This window comes from Anoplopoma fimbria, chromosome 19 (assembly GCF_027596085.1).
Source record: "Anoplopoma fimbria isolate UVic2021 breed Golden Eagle Sablefish chromosome 19, Afim_UVic_2022, whole genome shotgun sequence".
Classification (NCBI taxonomy): domain Eukaryota; kingdom Metazoa; phylum Chordata; class Actinopteri; order Perciformes; family Anoplopomatidae; genus Anoplopoma; species Anoplopoma fimbria.
In genome coordinates, this window is record NC_072467.1 from 17,109,537 (window position 1) to 17,130,225 (window position 20,689).

Sequence of the window (20,689 nt, forward strand, 5' to 3'; positions counted from 1 at the left end):
CGATTTGACACAAACCAGAAACAACACAAAAATAATGGATGGTAAAAACTGAATTGTTATTGAAGACATTTACTTATGTTTTGTTCAGATTCTGCAAAACTTTATTTTGTCCTGGTTTTGACAGCCGTCTCCACAAGTTGTATTCTGTTTCTATCTTTGATAGATTTCTATAGCTTGTGTCTTGTATAATACATCCAAACTTCATTTGCTTAACAACTATAGTACACCAACATCTTTACGTACAATTCTGTAAACTTAATATGTGTAAATTTGTTCACCTTTAAAAATGAAAAACTAATAATTTCTTATATCTACATTGTTATGCATTGAGAATACAACTTGAAAAATGATAATAATATTTTATTTCTATAGCACTTAAAAAAGGTACTCAAAGGCACTTTGCATTGTAAAGACAGGAACAATAAAATCAATAGCAATGTAAACAAGGCAGAGAGATGACATTATAACAATGATAAACAAAACAACAACAATAACAACATACATAACTAGCATCACAGGTTGAAAGCAGATTTATATAATGAATTAGAAAATTAACTTTTTAAAGACAATCTTATCTTGTGCCGTCATTAAGATTTTACATATTTAAAGGCAATGGAAAGAATAAAAACATCTTTTAAATAAATACTGTTCTGCTGTTAGTTGAATGTTTGGTATTTCTGGTTCATTATTTTCCTGTATCCCGTCATTTTGTACAGCTTGTACTATCACATATATGTAATTCCCATGTAAATTTACATGTAACAGCATCATGCGGCTGGAAACGACTTTGTGCCTGCTGATGGACTTGAGCACCACAACATTTTCTAATAAGCCAGCGCTATTGTTTGATATGTTTGATATCAGATGTCTGACTGTCCGTAATAATCAAAACCAATTACATTATGCATAATTGTTTTGTTGCAGCTAAAGTTGGTTCTAATTATATGTAACTTTTAGATTGACCGCAGCAAAGCAGGGCCACCACTTCAGACGCAAAAGTCTGTCCCCTGATTTACATCCTTAAAGCGCTTTCACTCACTGCCTGACTGGTTCCAAATCTATCGCACACTAATGCCGTGTTCACACCAAAAGCGTTGTGAATTTTTCGCGCGTTCAGTTTACATGTAAAGTCAATGTACAGACGCGAATATTCGCAAGTAGACGCGAACTCGAGCCTTGCGTCGCGAATGAGGCGAAATTGCGAAATTCGCATGACGCTGTGTTGCGAAAGCCAATCAGCGTGAATCTCAACTCCTGTCATCGATCCGAGCTCCGTTCACAAAACAAGCTTTTATGAAGGGATTTCCTTGTCGTCTTGCAGAGAGAACTAACAAAACATGAATTCTGACTTTTTACAAACAACCATCATTGTGTTGTTATTTCGGCGTCCCTTTTTGTACATTTATTGCAATTAAATCACAGTAAAATGGTTTATTTTCGGTCCATACAGCTGTAGTAAACCAGCTGACGGGTGGCTTGCTGGCGCCACCGGATGATGTTATGAACCAGACAAGACGGCATTTAGTTTCCCGGGATATCTGGGACTGCCACAACGAGTATAAAGCAGATATAGTAGTTATTTAGAGTTATTTCTTGCATGGTTGATGGCGGAAATAAATGGATGAGTTGACAACGGTTTCCATGGAGATAAGCCCCTCCCCCTCTGTGGCGCGTCTAGCGCGAATGAAGCGAATAAACACAAACGGACCTGCGAGTAAACTGACGTGAAGACGCGTTGCGAATATTTTGGTGTGAACACGGCATAAGAACAGAACATTCTGCTGCTCTTGGAATCTACTATCTGAAGAATATACACTTGAAGTGAAATGCTTTACTTGACATTGTATGATGTTTAATGTCCCCTGTTACGATATCTTCACCCAATGAGTGTAAGGAAATCTAGCAAGGTTTGAAGTGACCCAAAGTTTCAATCAGAATGGGCGCTGCCTTGAGGTACTTGGTGAAGTGTATTGTAGACTGGACAGCTACAGACTGTAAATACACAGAATATTAAAAAAAACTGTGGATAGAAGCCAAGCAACATTAGGCAAAAGTAGCACAGTGGTAGAGCAAGGTCGTCCTTCAATCAGAGGATCGGCAATTTGATCCCTGTCTCCACTAGCCCATGTTTAAGTGTCCTAAGGCAAGACTCTTAACCCCACTTTTCCAATGGGTATGAATTATTAGATAGTTCTAATAGGGCAGATGGCACCTTACAGGTAGCCCCTGCTATCAGTGTATGAATGGGTGTGAATGGGTGAATGAGGATATGTAGTGTTCAAGTGCTTAGCGTGGTCGGAAGTGTAGAAAAGAGATATTCCAGTACAGTCTATTTACAATTTATCATTTAAATAATTGGTTTTATTTATATTGTCAGTCATTTTCTCTATAAATTCAATTCAATTCAAAGGGGCTTTATTGGCATGGGAAACGTACATTTACATTGCCAAAGCAAGTGTAAAAATTACATAAATTAATTTAAGATCTACCTGAATACAGAAATGCATCTAACATTGGTACATTGAAACTAAAATATATAAATTGAAATAAGTAAAGTTTTCCTTTTAGAAAAATTGCGATTTTGATCTTCAAGATAAATGCAGTTCAATCAGGAGAGACTTTAATTTATTACACATGTATAAGAAATGAAGAATGCAAAGTCTTTGGTGATTGGACTCCATCCTGAAGTAATATAATTAAGGGGTAGTGATGCCGAGGTCAGATAAGGCATTATCCCCCCAAAAAGTGAGAATTATTTTAAATGAATATATTAAATAAATACCTTACCTTACTGCCACAGAGAATTACTAAGCAGAAACAGAAGATTAGTCATGAGAGAAAGGTAGGTTAGGGAAGCTTGAATGAAGTGAAGTTAAACAAGATAGGGTAGGGTCTAGATAGACCGCAAAACAGGATATAGGGGGGTCTCGATAGACCACAGTTAAGTATGGTGGGATCTCAACAGATCACACAATTGTTAGTAGGGGGCCTCGACGGACCATAGGAAAGGATAGGTAGGGCTCATGTAATGCCGTGTTCACACCAAAAGCGAAGCAAATTTTTTGCGCGTTTAGTTTACATGTAAAGTCAATGCACAGATGCGAATATACGCGAGTAGACGCGAACTCCAGCCTGGCTGCGCGAATGAGGCAAAATTGCAAAATTCACCTCATTCGCTTCATTCTAAAAATGTGCGTGACGCTGTGTTGCGGAAGCCAATCAGCGTTGAGATTCACTTCCTGTCACTCTGTCATCGATCCGAGCTCCGTTCACAAAACAAGCATTTTAAAAGTGATTTCCTTGTCGTCTTGCAGAGAGAACTAACAAAACATGAATTCTGACTTTCTACAAACAACCATCATTGTGTTGTTATTTTGGCGTCCCTTTTTGTACATTTATTGCAATTAAATCACAGTAAACTTGTTTATTTTCGGTCCATACAGCTGTAGTAAACCAGCCGACGGGTGGCTTGCTGGATTCAGTGAATGCGGCGCCACCGGATGATGTTATGAACCCAGACAAGACGGCGTTTAGTTTCCCGGGACATCTGGGACTGCCACAACAAGTATAAAGCAGATATAGTAGTTATTTCTAGTTATTTCTTGCATGGTTGATGGCGGAAATAAATGGATGAGTTGACAACGGTTTCCATGGAGATAAGCCCCTCACCCTCTCCAGCGAGTCTAGCGCGAATAAACACAAATGAACCTGCGAGTAAACTGATGCGAAGACGTGTTGTGAATATTCGCTTCGCTTTTGGTGTGAACACGGCATTAGACCTCAGAACAGAGTAGTTGGGGGTCATGTTAGACAGCAGAAAAGTAGATTGTGGTGGAGTTAGACCGCAGCACAGATAGTTAAGAACGCAAAACATGATAGTTGTGGTTGTGTTAAAACAGAATAAAAATTGTAGGAGTCACCTGAGACTCGATAAAGGAGAAGACAGTCACGTTATACCAGGGAATGAGAATATGGTCCAGTTAAACCCGGTCATTTTTGACCACAAATTGAGAAAAGTGGTCCTTTTTGAGCAGGTTATGTTAGATCAGAAAATGAGAAAGTTGGTCCCTCAGACCAGGTCAAGTTAGACTAGGAAATGCGAAAATTGGTCACTTTAGACCAAGGAAATGGAAAACGGTCACGTTAGACCAGGAACATGATACACAAATGAACAGACAAAGGTCTAATGCATTATACAGTGAATGAGAGAATATTCACTTAAACAACAGACTGCAAGAAGTTGCTTTAGTGATATATACAGAACATTATACATGAATGAGATAAGGTTATTCCATGCTATGGGACAAATTAAATGAAATGCGATAATACATAATACAAGACACAACATGAAACTGACACCACCACCAGTTATACTAACCAGACATTTTTAAGGAAGTGAAGCCAGAGGATGGACCAACGTCCCATTTGTTGTAGATGAAATGCCTTGGTTTGTGTCCGAAGAAGCAGCCCTTAATCTAAAGGAAAGCCCTGACTAATGCTGAGATGATTAGTTGCTCTAGTGAGGATTAACTCTAAATAATAGGTAAAGCATGTTTTAGACAAAGGAAGATTATCTGGGGTAAGAAATAAGGAGAAGTGGAGCAAGTAGTGGGTCTTAAACGTAAGTAGGTAGTAATGGATTTAAAAGGGCGAAAAAGAGAGTCTGTTCAAACCACCACAGAGCACTTCTGCATTTCCCATGTTGAAGACATAAACTATAATTCCTAGGATGAAAGGCCAGATTGGAAAATGTGATGTCTCTATTACGGTAGAAGGATTTAGAAGATGTTGTAAATCCACCACATCTGAGCAAAGCATAGAGGGTTAATAGAAAACAGAACCGAACAGAGCATCAATGTAAGGGAAAAATGCCAGCACTAAGTTCTGTCAGCATCCTATGCAAATAAAGAAAGTAATAGGTTGTCTGAGTTCATTAACTGGGAAAGAAGCTAAACAGTACTCTTCTGCAGTAATTTGATGGCTGAATTAGCGAACAAAGTTGATGAAGTAGGCTCGTAACATCTTATATTAAAATGAATGCCGGCAGTCAAACTACAAATATATGGAGGTTTAAAATGCAAACATCAATGCAAAAGCACATGAAGGCACACACAGAATATTTTGCGCGTCTAGTTTACATGTAAAGTCAATGCACAGACGCGAATATTCGTGAGTAGATGCGAACTCGAGCCTGGCGGCGCGAATCAGGTGAAATATTCGCGGGACGCTGTGTTGCGACAGCCAATCAGCGTTGAGCTTCTCCTCCTGTCACTCTGTCATCGATCAGCCAATCAGCGTTGAGCTTCTCCTCCTGTCACTCTGTCATCGATCCGAGCTCCGTTCACAAAACAGGCATTTTAAAAGTGATTTCCTTCTCCTCCTGCAGAGAGAACTAACAAAACATGAATTCTGACTTTTTACAAACCACCATCATTATGTTGTTATTTCAGCGTCCCTTTTTGTACATTTATTGCAATTAAATCACAGTAAAATTGTTTATTTTCGGTTCATACGGCTCGAATAAATCCACAGATGATGTTATGAACTCAGACAAGACGGCGTTTAGTTTCCCAGGATATCTGGGACTGCCACAACAAGTATAAAGCAGAATTAGTATTTATTTATTGCATGGTTGATGGTGAAATAAATGGATTTGTTGACAGAGGTTTCCATGGAGATAAGCCCCGCCCCCTCTCCAGGGCTGTGAAGGATCACCATCCTGAGTAAGAAGCAATCTCAGGCTGCTGTTTTGAGAATGAGCTGCCAACCATTTTTATAACAAAATAAATGAAAATCCATTAATGGAAAGTTTTTTCTTTAAGCATATTCAAATATCAAGCATAATTTACCTACATTTGATTGATTTTGACACTAGAAGTGAGGCGATATACCTCACCTCTAGTGAGTGGCCCAGCCTTTCGTATATTTTTCTATATGTGGCCCTCAGTGAAAAAAGTTTGGACACCCCTGGCTTAAGGACACCAAGGCAGAATCTGGTTGGTTATTTTTAAGGTGAATACCCACAATCAATTGATAGCGTAGTCACAGGGTGAGAGACAGAGATTATGAATGAAAAGGAGTATAAAGATAGTCTTCCTGACTGAATTTCTGCTAAACTTCATGAGGGGCTCTATAGATATATTAGTAAACATAACTATACATATATATATATATGATAAAAATTGAAAATTTACAATTTGTCATAACGGCAACTCTCTTGCATGGTGTGCCATTCTCAGACTCCGGCCTACCTCTACTCCAGATTATATATAATCTACATTGCGTGAGATACCTGACCAGGTATTTTACTTTTTTACTTTTTTCTTCCTTCCTTACAGAAGTAGATTGCCATTCTATAGGAATTTCTGAAACAATCACATGAAAAAATACAAACTTAACTCATCAACATAGCTGTTGTTGTGAACCCCGTCACTCAGATGATTGCCTGTCTTTCTTCTCCATGGTGTAGGCTGATGTGCTACGGTAAGCGTATTGCCTCACTTCCTGTTCCTGCTACCAGTGAATCTTTGATAGCGTACTTTTCGCAGCTCCAGCGAAAACTAATCAATTGTGTGATATTCTTTATTATAGCGGCTAATTACCTGCTTTACATTTAAACATTTGGACACTCATAGCTCACATCCTAATTCAGCGACTTTTCGCTTAATCGAACAGCTGTTTACACGTTGTTCAGTTCTGCTAAGAAGACAGGGGCCATAGTAACTTGCATCCCTGGGGCCAGAGCGGGCGACATTGGATCCCACTTAAAACTGCTGGCTAAAGGTAAACGTAAATACAGTAAGATTGTTATTCACGTCGACGGTAATGACACCCGATTACGTTGCTCGGAGTTAATGTGGAATCGGTGTGTTCATACGCAAAGACGATGTCGGACTCCGTAGTTTTCTCTGGCCCTCTCCCTAACCTGGTCAATGATGAGATGTATAGCCGCATGTCATCATTCCGCCGCTGGCTGTCGAGGTGGTGTCCTGCAAACAATGTGGGCTTTGTAGACAATTGGCAGACTTTCTGGGGGAAACCTCGTCTGATTAGGAGAGACGGCATTCATCCCACTTTGGATGGAGCCAGTAGCGGGCCGTGCATTTCACACCTAGGCCTTCAGTGATGTCCTAGACAGTCCTACCTGAATTAATCCACCTCTTAATACCATCATTATGACGCCATGGCTCTAGAAACTATACATTTAGACAGAAACGCATTATAACTGGGCGTTGCATCACCTTAACATAGTCAAGTACAACAGAGTTATATTAATATTTCCGAAGCATTTAAAATCAATAAATCCGCATTTACAATTAAGAGAAACTACCAGCTTTAAGATCGCTTGGATACTGTCAAAACGTTAAAATAAAAGGCGTTTTTAAGGGATTAGTCTAAGAAGTTTTATTAACACCAACAGTATGTGAGCTTTAACAAGTGTGTTCACGAAACAGCGCATTGTTTCATTTAAGAAACGTGATGATAAAGACACAAACTATTCACTGAAAATAAAAGAAAACAAACAAATAATTTGCAGTTGTTCTCGAGAATATGTTTGCGACAGTGGTGAAACTTTGATATAGGTTAAACCAAAACAATTCAAAAAGTCTCCTTGAGTCCTTTCCCTGCAGGCACAGCTGAGCCAGCGCGCCACACACATCATCTCTTGCAGAAGCATCAAGCATTTATTTTTTATATATTTGTCTATATATTTTATTTCGTTAATATTTACTTAATAAAAAAATAAAAAAATGCTTTGAACTCACCAAAATGACTTGATTTGATGATTTGAACACAAAATCCATCCTAGCATCCTCGCTAGCATCGGGGTTGGCCGACCTCTTCTCACAATGTCTAGCTTTTCTTGAACAGTCCGTCTTGAAAATGGCGTTGTAAGTATATCTGCGACCAAATGATCTCTTCTCCTCCATCAGCCATTGTGGGTTGAAAAAAAAAAACAGCTTGTAGATCTACACGAATTAGCTCATTCATGTCGCCACAGGTTAACTCTGCTAGCTCTGCATAGCTCCGCCTCTCACTAGTGCGCATCCAATCAAAAGACGTGCCCGTGCTGACGTCATTGTACGCCTGCATGCTGGCCCCAGTGTGGCCAACTCGAAATCTGATTGGATAACACCACAGTTTCGATTCCTGTTTAAGCTACAGGCGCCCGCACTGTTGATTCTGAAGGCCTAAGGGCAGATTTATTGGATCCTAGCAACACATGATGGCTGAAATATGATTGGATAAAAGCTCTAACGTAAAGGCCAGCCCTCCGATCTCGACCTGAGGCTGGAAGCAGCGCAACCAAGAGAAAGCTATGAAATGAAGAGAATAGACTATGGGGAATAATTTAATACATATTTGTGGAAAAAATATATAATTTATATTCTGATGATGTTTAGGCCAGCAGAGAAGGCCTTGCTGGCCCTGACGGCCCGCCACTGGATGGAGCGGATCTCGTATCTAATCCATGACAACCCAGAGTTCAGACCAGGAAGCAGAAATGCAGTCTTACACACTTCTCTGCGCTTCCATTAGAGATCTATAGAGATCGTGTCTGCCCCACGTCGACTTTAATTGTTTAAAACAAAAGTCAACAGAGGAGGAGTATAAAATAACCTAATAAAAGTTAAGGTAACCAACGCAACAGTGCAACAAAACAGGACAATTAAATGTGGACATATCAGATCTCTGTCATCTAAGGCTTTACTAGTAAATTATTTAATATCAGATAATCATATTGTTTTATTTTGTCTTACTGAAACCTGCCTGTGTCATGAAGAATATGTTAGCCTAAATGAATCAACTCCTCCAAGTCATATTAATACTCATATTCCTCGAGGCACAGGCTGTGGCCCTGCTGACACCCACTGCTACTACCATTATTATTATTAGTCACATTAGTATTACCATTCCCTGTACCATTACGCTTATTGGCTTTTCTTCTATCCTTTTTTAGGGGAGTTTTTCCTGTGCCGATGTGAGGGTTCTGGGACAGAGGACGTCGCATGTGTACAGATTGTAAAGCCCTCAGAGGCAAATTTGTAATTTGTGATTTTGGGCTATACAAAATAAAATGAATTGAATTGAATTGAACATATTGAAAGATTAGACCTAAGTTAATGTTCTATGTGATCTTCCCCTTTCTTAACAACCCAACTGCATCATCTTTAATCTCATCATTAATCATCCTACTATGTATGTAGAAATGGTTTAACATCAAATATAACATCATACCTTTCAGCTTTTGGAAACACTTAAAGTATACAATCTAATTATAAGATCTATGAAGTAAACCATCTTGAAATAAAGCCGCCTCATTGACAGATGGATGACCTATGGACACTGAGAGAAAGACAATAAAATCTCAATGAATTCTCAGCAGACACATGCAGTGTTTTATGGCTGATATGTGAACATCCACTTACATTATTGTAGGTAATTCATCACTCTTATCATTCACTTCTGAGCAGGTGGTTATCAACAGTCTCCACTTTCACCATTCCCATAAGAGCTGTTAAGTCCTAATATGTCATCCATTAGTGGTGAGAGGTAGTGTGTGTGTGGTGGTGGTGGGGCGTGTAAGCAGTTAAATGCTGGCATTATCTTCTGTTTCTCATTCTGTGTGATCTGAAACTAAGCGAACTGGACATACTTAGTTTTAAGTAGCATGTGCCTGCAGCAGTCTGCCACTAAAGGGGGGAGTACTTTTAGACAACTGCTTTCCTCACAGTGATTCTTTATAGATCTATCTGTGGAACGTCTGTGCTGTTTTTTTAGGCCATGGATAAACGGTTCAGAGTTAGCAGGCTGTGTGTTGTGGCCGTAGTCTTAGCCCTGGTATCCGTGGCAACCATTGTCACGTTGTGGACTATTGCCCTGACAGGAGGAGGTGATGGTAATGATGTCACAGCTCCTTGGGACAGGTAGGACGTTGGTTGAGCAAAATGTTTGACACTTGAAGGATGATTATACGAAATGCAAAATTTGCAGAAAGTTATAGGTAAAACTGCAGACGAATACACAGATCCAATGTGCCTCACAGTATAATGAAAAATTATGCAATACACCATTATTGAGGAATAAAATTGGATCAATAAATCCTAGGCTAAGTCTAATCTTGGTTTATTTGTATCCCTGAAGACAGTGATCTGCCATTGAATGAAAGCTAAATTGTCTTTAGTCCTGAGCATCAGTATTTCTCCATGACTAAGTGAGACATCATCAAGTCAATATTATTTTACTCTAATAACAACGAAATCTCAAAGACTTAAGTTAAAAGAGGCAGGTTGACCCAGTCGTCAGTTTATGAGGTACCCATATTAATAACAAGTGTAATTTGTTCCTTTTGAAGCCTTTTAGAGAGATGTTGATTCAACTGTCCATCAGTGCGGTCGGTCACCCTAACGGAAATATATAGAACAGGTTTACCTTGTTTGTCTACAGATAATATGTACAATATATATGTTCTGCATTTGCATTTAAATGGTATTTCTGCATACTATTGCACAATTTGTATCTTACACTATAATACAATATGGAACTACATTACGTGTATTATTTGTGTTCATGCAACTTACGTACATTAGGCAAAACTATTTGCCATAGGATGGACACAATTACTAAGATAATTAGATAAGATGATCCAAAGTTTAGTTGATTTGATGGAGACAAAAATGAATTATAAACTAAATGTAAAACTTAAAGTGTGAGGGAATGTATATTATTTCAGTAAAACTTATTTTTCTGATCATTTATTTCTAATAATTTTTGTTAGAGCAGCAGAGTTTTCTCTCTGTAACGTGTTACTTGTTTAACAAACAACTGCACTCTGTATTCACACTGTATTTATACTGTGCCCCGCTTAGAGGCACAGGTTTGATTTTTTACTGGCAGAAAGCGTTAGCATTATTTATTCATTACTTGCGTCTGTATTTATTGATAATCCGATTGCGGTGTCATTATTTAATAACCCAGAATATGATTACAGTGTGTTTTGAACACTGGACATTATTTATTAGGCTAAATGTTTAGTGGAAAATTTAAATTATATAACTCATCAAACCTGACGCTCAGGAGTTATCAGCCTTATGTTACTGAATCAAAATGATGAAAAAATGATGTTATATATTAAGTGTTTCTTCTTCAACCCATCTTCAAATATCTTTACAGCACTCTCCCAAGGTTGAATTAATTGAATGAGGTGGACTTTGCAGGATGTTGTTATCACACAAATACATACAAAAAATACATTGTTTGATTCATTTCAATGATCTTAGAATTTTTCCCCTGCAGCTTTCGTCTCCCCACTGATTTGGTCCCTGACTACTACAACATCACCCTGTGGCCTCGTCTCAGCTGTGACCCAAACACTGGCCTCTACATTTTTACAGGTGATTAACAGTTCTTATTGTGGTGGAAGTTGACCGAATAAGGGAGACCAACAAAGAGAAATTTATCTTTGTATATTTATAAGCTTTTGGGCAAAAGGACTGAAACCAACAAAGTGACAGTCAGCGACTGCCGAGGAATCGGTACTGAGTGCATCTTCACCAGGGTTTTTATATGCATAAGAACAAAGAGTCAATAGTTACATTCAATGAAGGGATAGACATACTTAATATGGAACAGAGAGTCAATACTTAGTAAAAAAAAAAGGGAATTTCCCAAATGAAGGCACACTCTCAGACAGATAAGAAAAGGTTAATGTGCAGGCTAGGCTATATTTTAACCTTCCATCATTTGGCACGTCAGTGTGGTATACAGATCAGGCATTTTGTATTAAGGAAGACAGTTCATATAATAAAATCAGGGGTTCAAGTATAGTTCAACTGAAAGACAGCCAGACGTCAGGGGTTCGAGCATAGTTCAACTGAAAGACAGCCAGTCATGCTTTCGCGCAGGCCACAAAAACAGAGAGTCACACTTAATACAAAGGTTATACATTAAATGATAATTTTTCCTCTACACCTATTTACAGTAATTCTGGTGAAAGCATTGCTTTTGAGTCTTTCACTGTGGATGTCAATAAAATGTAAACAAATCTCATTATTTAGATAAAGATAAAGCAATACAACGTTTTATAGCATTAAACAACATATCCCATGAGAGAACCCATCAAACCAAAAGCTTGCTGGCCAAGCCCACTCACCCATCTCACAAGAAAAGTTTTTATTTAGCGCTGTAGATCTGCAGCTATGCACAAAGATGTATAAGCTATCATGGATATTTGACCTTTCATGTTCTGTGCAGTGCTGCTGCAGCAGTAAACGTCCCTGTCATTATTACTACAGCTGCAGTCTTATTTATTGTTAAGTATCATTCCCAAGTAGAAAGGTACTCTCAGTAGAGTGCAGATTTCCCAACACTATCTCACGCCAGTTTGTAAAATCGTCGCAAAATAAAATCTATTGGATTTAAGTACAGGTACACGAATTGTCAATTTCTTTTCCAGTTGCTCGGGACAACATTACGATACAAAAGGAAGTTATGTTTAGGCAACAAAACTTCTTAGTAAGGTTTAGGAAAAACATCATGGTTGGGCTTAAAATAACGACTGAAAATGAACGTTAGGTTTACCAGAGGAGCATGCAGCCATAACTGGACACGCAAAATATTATACACTTTTCTGCAGCAAAATGCGCTATTGACCGTGGACTAACACATAGGTGCACGCTCACTCACTAGCTCTTTCACAGACCCATGCACACATGCCAGTACAGAGGCGACTGATCGCATGTTCCCACTCGCAGAAATAAAAATGTCAATTGGAGCTTTTCCTGATGCACAACAATACAGTGGGACTTCTACAGCTGCTGTACATTGACACATTAACTCTGATGATTCCGGATACATCCTTAAATTAGGACACGAGGGATATGACAAAATTATTTGGTTTTAGGAGCATTCTTTGTAAATGTATACAGCGAGTATGTGTCTCAATAGGTTTTTTTTAAGCAGTTTGCAAAACACACAGCTTTTTGCCAGTCTACGGCCAGCTTTATGCATTGTACAAAAACCAACAAGCCAACAGTTAAAGAAGCTTGGGTAGAGTTGCATACCCCAACAAGAGCATACATTTCTGGTCAGCAGAGGAACACAACATAAGGTTAATTGGCATTGTTTCCATGGTGCCAACGCGTTACTTTTTACACATTACGTTACACCACCATGTAATGCAATTTAACAGGTTGTGGTCAATGTGTGTATTTCTGTGAGATCAGGCTTGCCTAGATATATAAATATTTAAATGTATGTATAATACCCCCAGCAAGTAAACGTTTTTATTAATGCAAACCCCTGTTTTTCATTTTCAATACCTTTTAACATTCAATTTATCTCTCTAACTTAAAACCTTAGAGGGAAGGAGTTTTTGTTTGTTTCATTTGAACTAAAATTAAATTAAGTACTTTTTGGTACTTTCAATTTATTTATTTTTTAAAGTTCAACTCACTTATTTCAAACTACATAAATGTTTGTGTCAATATTGGTTTTTCATGTGTTACATATTAAAACAGATTTAATTTCAAGTTGAATAAATCCATGGTTGGATTCCCCAAGGCCTTTCTTATTGCAGACATTTTGTAGTGCAACAGTATAAAAAACAAGCACAAATGTTACTAATAACATGAACAATGGCTTGCTTTTTCTATTCAACTGTTCACAATAGGCACAATAGTAGGAGCCTGAAATAGGAGCCAAAGCAGCTAAATGGAGTACAGCCATCATTCATTTCACTATTTACACCATTGCTTTCCTTACTGTGAAAAGTAAAAATGTCATCTATTAAACAATGTCTGTTTTTGATTTAATAATAATAATAATAATAATCAATCCTTTATTAGTCCCACAATGGGGAAATTATTTCTCTGCATTTAACCCATCCCGGAGGAGCAGTGGGCTGCAATGAAGCGCTTTTACTTTTTAAATACTTAGTCAAACCTTTAAAACTTGCTTGTTGGAAGTATGATAGCGTTGGAGGTTATTAATACTCAGATCTTTGATAACATATAATAGCAAAAGGGCTCATTTAATGTTAATTATGAATTAAATTTAACCAGTTTCAGTACCCATCCCTACATGTAACAACAAAGCCAGATAAAGGTCTAGGGACAAATGTTGTTGAATGCTAAACAGATTGTAAAGGAATACAAATCAAATCAAATTGTATTAAATTCAAAGTGCATTCTGCATAATATGTCACCATTAATGTCTTTGCAAATTCCTTGCTTTTACCAGGCCATACCACTATGGAGTTTGAGTGCGTGAAAGAAACAAATATGATCCTGATCCACTCTAACAAACTCAACTACACCAAGCTGGACAACACACACATTGCCAGGCTCATCGCTGCAGGTGCAGTACACACACACACACACACACACACACACACACACACACACACACACACACACACACACACACACACACACACACACACACACACACACACACACACACACACAGAAACACACACGGAGAAAGCCTAAAGCTAGCAAGGAAAACAAGAACACAGTCAAGAAGCTCCTCAGTGGCAAGGTTCCAGGTGAGGATGTGATTCGTACTGAGAGGCTTAGAGCTCTGGACATTGTTGGGGCTGTCTTTGCTGCCACACCTATTCAGTGTTGCATGGAGGTCAGGGGTGTCACATTGCTCAGCCACACCTGGATGGTTTATTCCAGTTTGCTGGAAATGAGGCTCTGACTGATTGTCGAACCTCAGATCGAGGTGGAGCTATGCTGATTCTGTCCTGGCCCTGGCAAGCCCTTCAGACTTGTATGGTTGCTTTGAGGTCATGGGAGTTTGCCCATCCAGTATACCTATGTTTTGTGGACTTGGAAAAGGCTTACAACTATGTCCCTCAGGTGATCATGGGAGTAGTAGTCTTCCTGAGTAAGGGTAAAATGGACTGTGATAGTCAGGCAGGTTGGTGTGGCATCAGCAGTGATGTGGGCATTGTACCCAACTGTTGAAGTGAAGAGGGAGCCGTGCTGGAAGGCAAAGCTTTCAGTTTACCAGTTCATCTACGTTTCTCACCCTAGGTTGGTCCTCCTGGTCACTCCTGAGGTCACTACTCAGGAGTGTGATCATGGATTCAAGCAGCTAAAATTAGTTTCCTATGTAGTAAAGCTGGTCTCATAATAATGAAGAACTCAGACAAATCCTAAGGGAGATCGGGGTAGAAAATAAATGGACGGATGGATTTATGGATGGGCCGATAGAAAGCTGGAGATCCCCTCATTAAGGCTATTTGCTTTGAGATCTTTAATAATAATAATAATAATAATCAATCCTTTATTAGTCCCACAATGGGGAAATTATTTCTCTGCATTTAACCCATCCCGGAGGAGCAGTGGGCTGCAATGAAGCGCCCGGGGAGCAACTTGGGGTTAGGTGTCTTGCTCAAGGACACCTCGGCATATTGCCGGTAGAGGGGTTTGAACCACCAACCTTGTGGTTACGGGACAAGCGCTCTACCTCATGCCATTTCATATTTAAACTCAGACAAATTAAAAGAAAAACATATTTTTTTATTTATATTTGTTTTGTTTTTTGTTTTGTTTTTATTATATTTTTGGTGGAATTTTTTGCATAATAATCCCATGTCACTTTTTTTTCCACATTAATAATATTTTCCCCAGATGGCAGTTCTGCTCCCAGTATTAAATTATCTTGGCTGCAGCCTAAGACCCAGTATTTGGTTATCCAGCTGAACAGTAAATTAACTCAAAAACAAAAGTATCAGCTGTACACTGAGTTCACTGGAGAACTAGCTGATGACTTGGAAGGCTTTTACAGGAGTGAATATGAAGAAGGTGGAGTGCGAAAGTAAGTTCTCTATTCTGTGTTCCTGATATCTATATTTTGTTTTAGTATGCTAATTTCAAATCTCTACATTGTGCTAGTATGCATTGCGTTCAGAATGTTTTGCTCGTTCTCAGGATTGTTGCCACCTCTCAGATGCATCCAACTCATGCCAGAAAGACCTTCCCGTGTTTTGATGAGCCAGCAATGAAAGCTGTTTTCTATATGACTCTCATCCATCCCCCTGGAACTGTAGCCTTGTCCAATGGCATGGAAAGAGGTTAGTGGAGTCTGCATGTATCAAAACAGAGCTGTATTTGCATAAATCAACGGTCAATATGATCAATTACTATTTTGCAAACAGATATGCCGCGATTAAATCCACAGAGATTTTTCCAGTCAAATTCAATAACCAGCTGTGATCATTTCAGGCAGGCAACTATTCAATTCAATTGAAAGGAATATGAGTATTAATATGACTTGGAGGAGTTGATTCATTTAGGCTAATATGTTCTTTATGACACAGCCAGGTTTCAGTAAGACAAAATAAATCTATGATTATCTGAAATCAAATAATTTACTAGTAAAGCCTTAGATGACAGAGATCTGATATTTAAGAGTCCACATTGAATTGTCCTGTTTTGTTGCACTGTTGCGTTGGTTGCCTTAACTTTTATTAGGTTATTTTGTATAACTCCTCTTCTGTTTACTTTTGATTTAAATAACTGAAGTGGCCGTGGGGCAGACACGATCTCTATAGATCTCTAATGGAAGCGCAGAGAAGTGTGTAAGACTGCATTTCTGCTTCCTGGTCTGAACTCTGGGTTGTCATGGATTAGGTACACTAATAAACTGGGTCAGATTTCTAGAGATTAGATCCGCTCCATCCAAAGTGGGATGAATGCTGTCTCTCCTAATCAGAACATGTTTTCCCCAGAAAGTCTGCCAATTGTCTATGAAGCCCACATTGTGTGCTGGACACCACCTTGACAGCCAGCAGCGGAATGATGACCTGCGGCTAAACATTTCATCATTGAGCAGGTTAGGGAGAGGGCCAGAGAAGACTATGGAGTCCGAAATTGTCTTTGCGTATGAACACACCAATTCCACATTAACTTTAGTGACCCCCGAGCGACGTAATCGGGTGTCATTACCACCGACGTGAATAACAATCTTACTGTATTTACGTTTACCCTTAGCCAGCAGTTTTAGGTGGGACTCAATGTCGCCCGCTCTGGCCCCGGGGATGCAAGTAGCTATGGCCCGTCTTCGCTAACTTCACGTTTCTCAGAAGTGGTTGGTGGTGAACCGTGTGCTTCGACATAGAGTTATGCTTCCTTCGGACAGTCACCCAGCCTCCCGGCGGTTTGAAACGTGAAATGGTTTAGAAAAGCGCTATACAAGTATAGTCCTTTTCCCATTTCCCATTCTTGGTAATTTAAGAAAATATGCAAATTATAGGGTGAATCTGCACCACTAAAATATAGTATCAACTGGATCCTGGGCTACTACCAAAACGTATCTGTTCTACTTTGTTAAGGAGAACTGTGTAAAAATTGAGATACACAATCTAATTTATTTAAAAAAAAAAATTGATTAACATCCAAATAAAACAAATGAAATATACGCATATGCATATGTATGTATATGGAATATATACAAACAGTTGTTGGTCCATGCCCTCCAGCAACACAGTAATCAATACAGTCTAAAACATGATGAGCATCCCTGTAGTAGCCCAGCATCCACCTACATTAATATATTATTATCAAATAACAATCATTTTCCTGACTGGGTTGATTTACTGGGCCCCAAGACTGGTGACATCATTCTCTAGCCCTGACCAAAAAGTGGAAACAGGTAATATTAATCAAAATCAAAATCAAAATCATCAATACACAACTGCAATTTTGAATCTTTATCCACTGAAAAGTAAAAAACATTGTTTTGTACCCTGAACTGTGACGTGGAGTTCAACTTAAAAAAAAGGTATATTAAAAGTTCAATTATAAAGTTCATTTCTTGCATCAAAGCCAGTGTTTTGCAATAAAAAACCAAAGCAAGACGTTAAATAAAGTGAATGAAAATAAAAAAATAAGAAATGATTGAAAAAATATAAATGAAAAAACATAAATGTAGAGCTATGGTGCAAAACTACACAGAGTTGACTTAGTAAGAGTAAGATTAGGTGCAACACACAAAATTTGGAGAATTTTGATTGCCTCACAATGGCTCTCAACAGCTAACGGTGCTAATAGTGCCAGCAGTTCAAAACTAAATATAAGTGCTGACAGAGGTAACAGTGTTTACCTAAAGGGCAACAGGATAGTGGTGCTACGCTTGTACAAAGTTGTCAGTTTGGACGGCGTAACAACTGTAACCTCAACAAAGCGAAGAGAGAAGCTCTGGTAACAACACACACAGAGGGAGAGACTTCATTCTCTGCTCAGGTACACATTGCTCCTCTATATATTTACACACCTTTATATGGGAGTTACTGATATGTATGGTTAAATTTGCAATAAAAACAAATGCTATAAAATAACTCAAGTGGGAACACAGAAGATAAAGTTAAACCTATAAGGCATCCTCTATGTCCTAGCTGGCCAATCACTGTAAAGAGCCGAACAGTATTCAAAGGTCTGACCTTTTTCTTACCTCCTTTTACTTGACACTTTTTGTATTACTTTTTAGATCTGGCTTGTTCTCTTGTGTTGCCACTCAAAGCAATTCCTCCATGTCTGTGAGAACAGAGCGATGCTTTGACTTCATTCTGTGAAGAAAAAATGATTCACAGACATAAGTTGAACCAAACATTTACATCAGTTTAAGTGCAGCCTGTTAGACATTGGGATATATACATTTCCAAAGCTATATTGTTCCTCTCATCCTCAACAAGTTCAATCATCTCCAACTGAGATGTTGCTTCATCTGCCACTAGACTGGCTTTAAAAGTCCAGTTATGCAATTCAAGGGTTGATGAGGAATGTGAGCAGATGACTGTGAAGTTCTTCATCTAATATAATAATAAAACAACTAGTAGCAGTAATAGGAGCATGACTAATACAAATTATAATCATAGAAGCAGTGGGTGTCAGCAGGGACATAGCAGAAGGCAAAACCATGGTCCAGATATAAACATGGAAGCCTGCGAAGCGAGAAAGGACAAAGGCTCTTTGAGAGAAGTGAAGCTAAACTCAAACTGGAAGATGTTTCCAGGAGAGGAGCTTGATAGCTGAAGGATCTGGCTCCCGCTTTACTTTTGGAGACTCTAGGAACCACAAGTAACCCTGCGTTCATTGAGCAAAGATCTTTAGTGGCGTAATAGGGTACTCTTACCTCTTTAAGATATGATGGTGCCTGGCCAATTAGGGCTTTGTAGGTCAGGAGAAGGATTTTAAATGAAATTAGTGATTTAACAGGGAGCCAGTGCAGAGAAGCTAATACAGGAGAATTATTATCTCTTTTCTTAGTTGTATGTCCGTACACATGCTGCAGCATTATGGATAAACTGAAGAGTTCTCAGATACTTATTAGAGCAGCCTGGTAGTAAGGAAATGCAGTAAAATAGTCTAGAAGTAAGAAATTCATGGACTCATTTTTCTACATCATTTTTCTACAGGATGTTCTTGATTTTTAAATGTAATGTAGGTGAAAAAAGGCTGTCCTGAAAATTAGTTTTATCAGGGGGTTAAAGGACAGATCCTGATCAAAGATAACTGAGATAATTTACTGTAGTGCTTGATGCCAGGGCAATTCCATCTAGAGAAACTATATCATTATCTGATCTTAGGTGTTCAGGGCCTAGTAGAATAACTTCAACATGACCGGCAACCTGTTCAATGGAAGGTTAGTGTCACAGTCACGCCTGTTCACTCTTCCTGCACTCTGTCTATTTCTCTCAGCTCACAGCCCAGCCCCCACTCTCTCACCACACTCTCCCTCACTCACCTAATCAGCCTCATTCAGTGCACCTGTCTGCCACACCCATCTCATCAGCACAATCACTCTCACCTGCTCACTTAGTATTTAAACCCCAGTCTCACACACACTCACTGCCAGATCGTTCTCCGCATTCATGCCAGACCTTCCAGCGTTATTCCCCGGACTGATTTCCCGTTGCCGACCCTGCCTGCTTGGACTTCTCCACCTCAATGGTGCAGGTATTGGAAGCGGCTATAAAAGCCTTTGAGAACGTATTTGCAGTCAAAGAGTAGCACGAGCAAGTTACGGGGATATGTCCTCAAAAGGACAAAAGCACTTTTATTTCTTCATTGGACATCAACTTGAGTTGCCCCTATTAGAGTATATAATTTTTCTGCTATTGTTTTTTTAAAAACCAAGACCTTTAAATCTTTAATTTTCTGTGAATTACGGCCATGAGGACATTTTTCTATTTTTTTATTCTTAGCAACAAACGCATATATTCAACACAGGGCCTTAACAGGGATATTCACTTGTTAATTCACACTTACCCATTGGTGTAAACAAGTGAAGGGGAGCGATGGCACTTAGCTTCAACTATCAGACACAATACGTTTAAGTAACAGAATTTCACATTAGAAAATTCAACTTAGGACGCCACCAAATGTTGGAAAAACAAGGGAAAACTATCAATCAATTAAGTATCATAATCTCAGGGTTGCTACAGAGTTCTTGTCATGGTGATCAGTAATCTGCTTATTTCATACACACGGAAATCAAATGATCAAATTCTTCATCAATGAAATGTTAAACTATTAACTACATACTAAACTACTAAACAGACAAATTCATCAATACATATACAGATTTAAATGAATAAAGAACAAATGAATACATCCAATAAACATAAAAGAGTACAGTTAATCGTTTATGTATAAAGGATAACATGTGATCAGGT

The 20,689-nt window shown here is 38.7% G+C and overlaps 1 protein-coding gene across 1 annotated transcript in view; it reads left to right on the forward strand.

The window, feature by feature from the left end:
* The first annotated feature begins 9,786 nt into the window (after positions 1 to 9,786).
* LOC129108755 (aminopeptidase Ey-like) overlaps positions 9,787 to 20,689 on the forward strand; it is a 33,597-nt gene continuing 22,694 nt past the window's right edge. The window contains exons 1-5 of the mRNA XM_054620664.1: positions 9,787 to 9,929; positions 11,299 to 11,396; positions 14,242 to 14,358; positions 15,645 to 15,831; positions 15,945 to 16,087. Coding sequence (XP_054476639.1) covers positions 9,787 to 9,929; positions 11,299 to 11,396; positions 14,242 to 14,358; positions 15,645 to 15,831; positions 15,945 to 16,087 — 688 coding nt within the window. The remainder of the gene's footprint in view (positions 9,930 to 11,298; positions 11,397 to 14,241; positions 14,359 to 15,644; positions 15,832 to 15,944; positions 16,088 to 20,689) is intronic.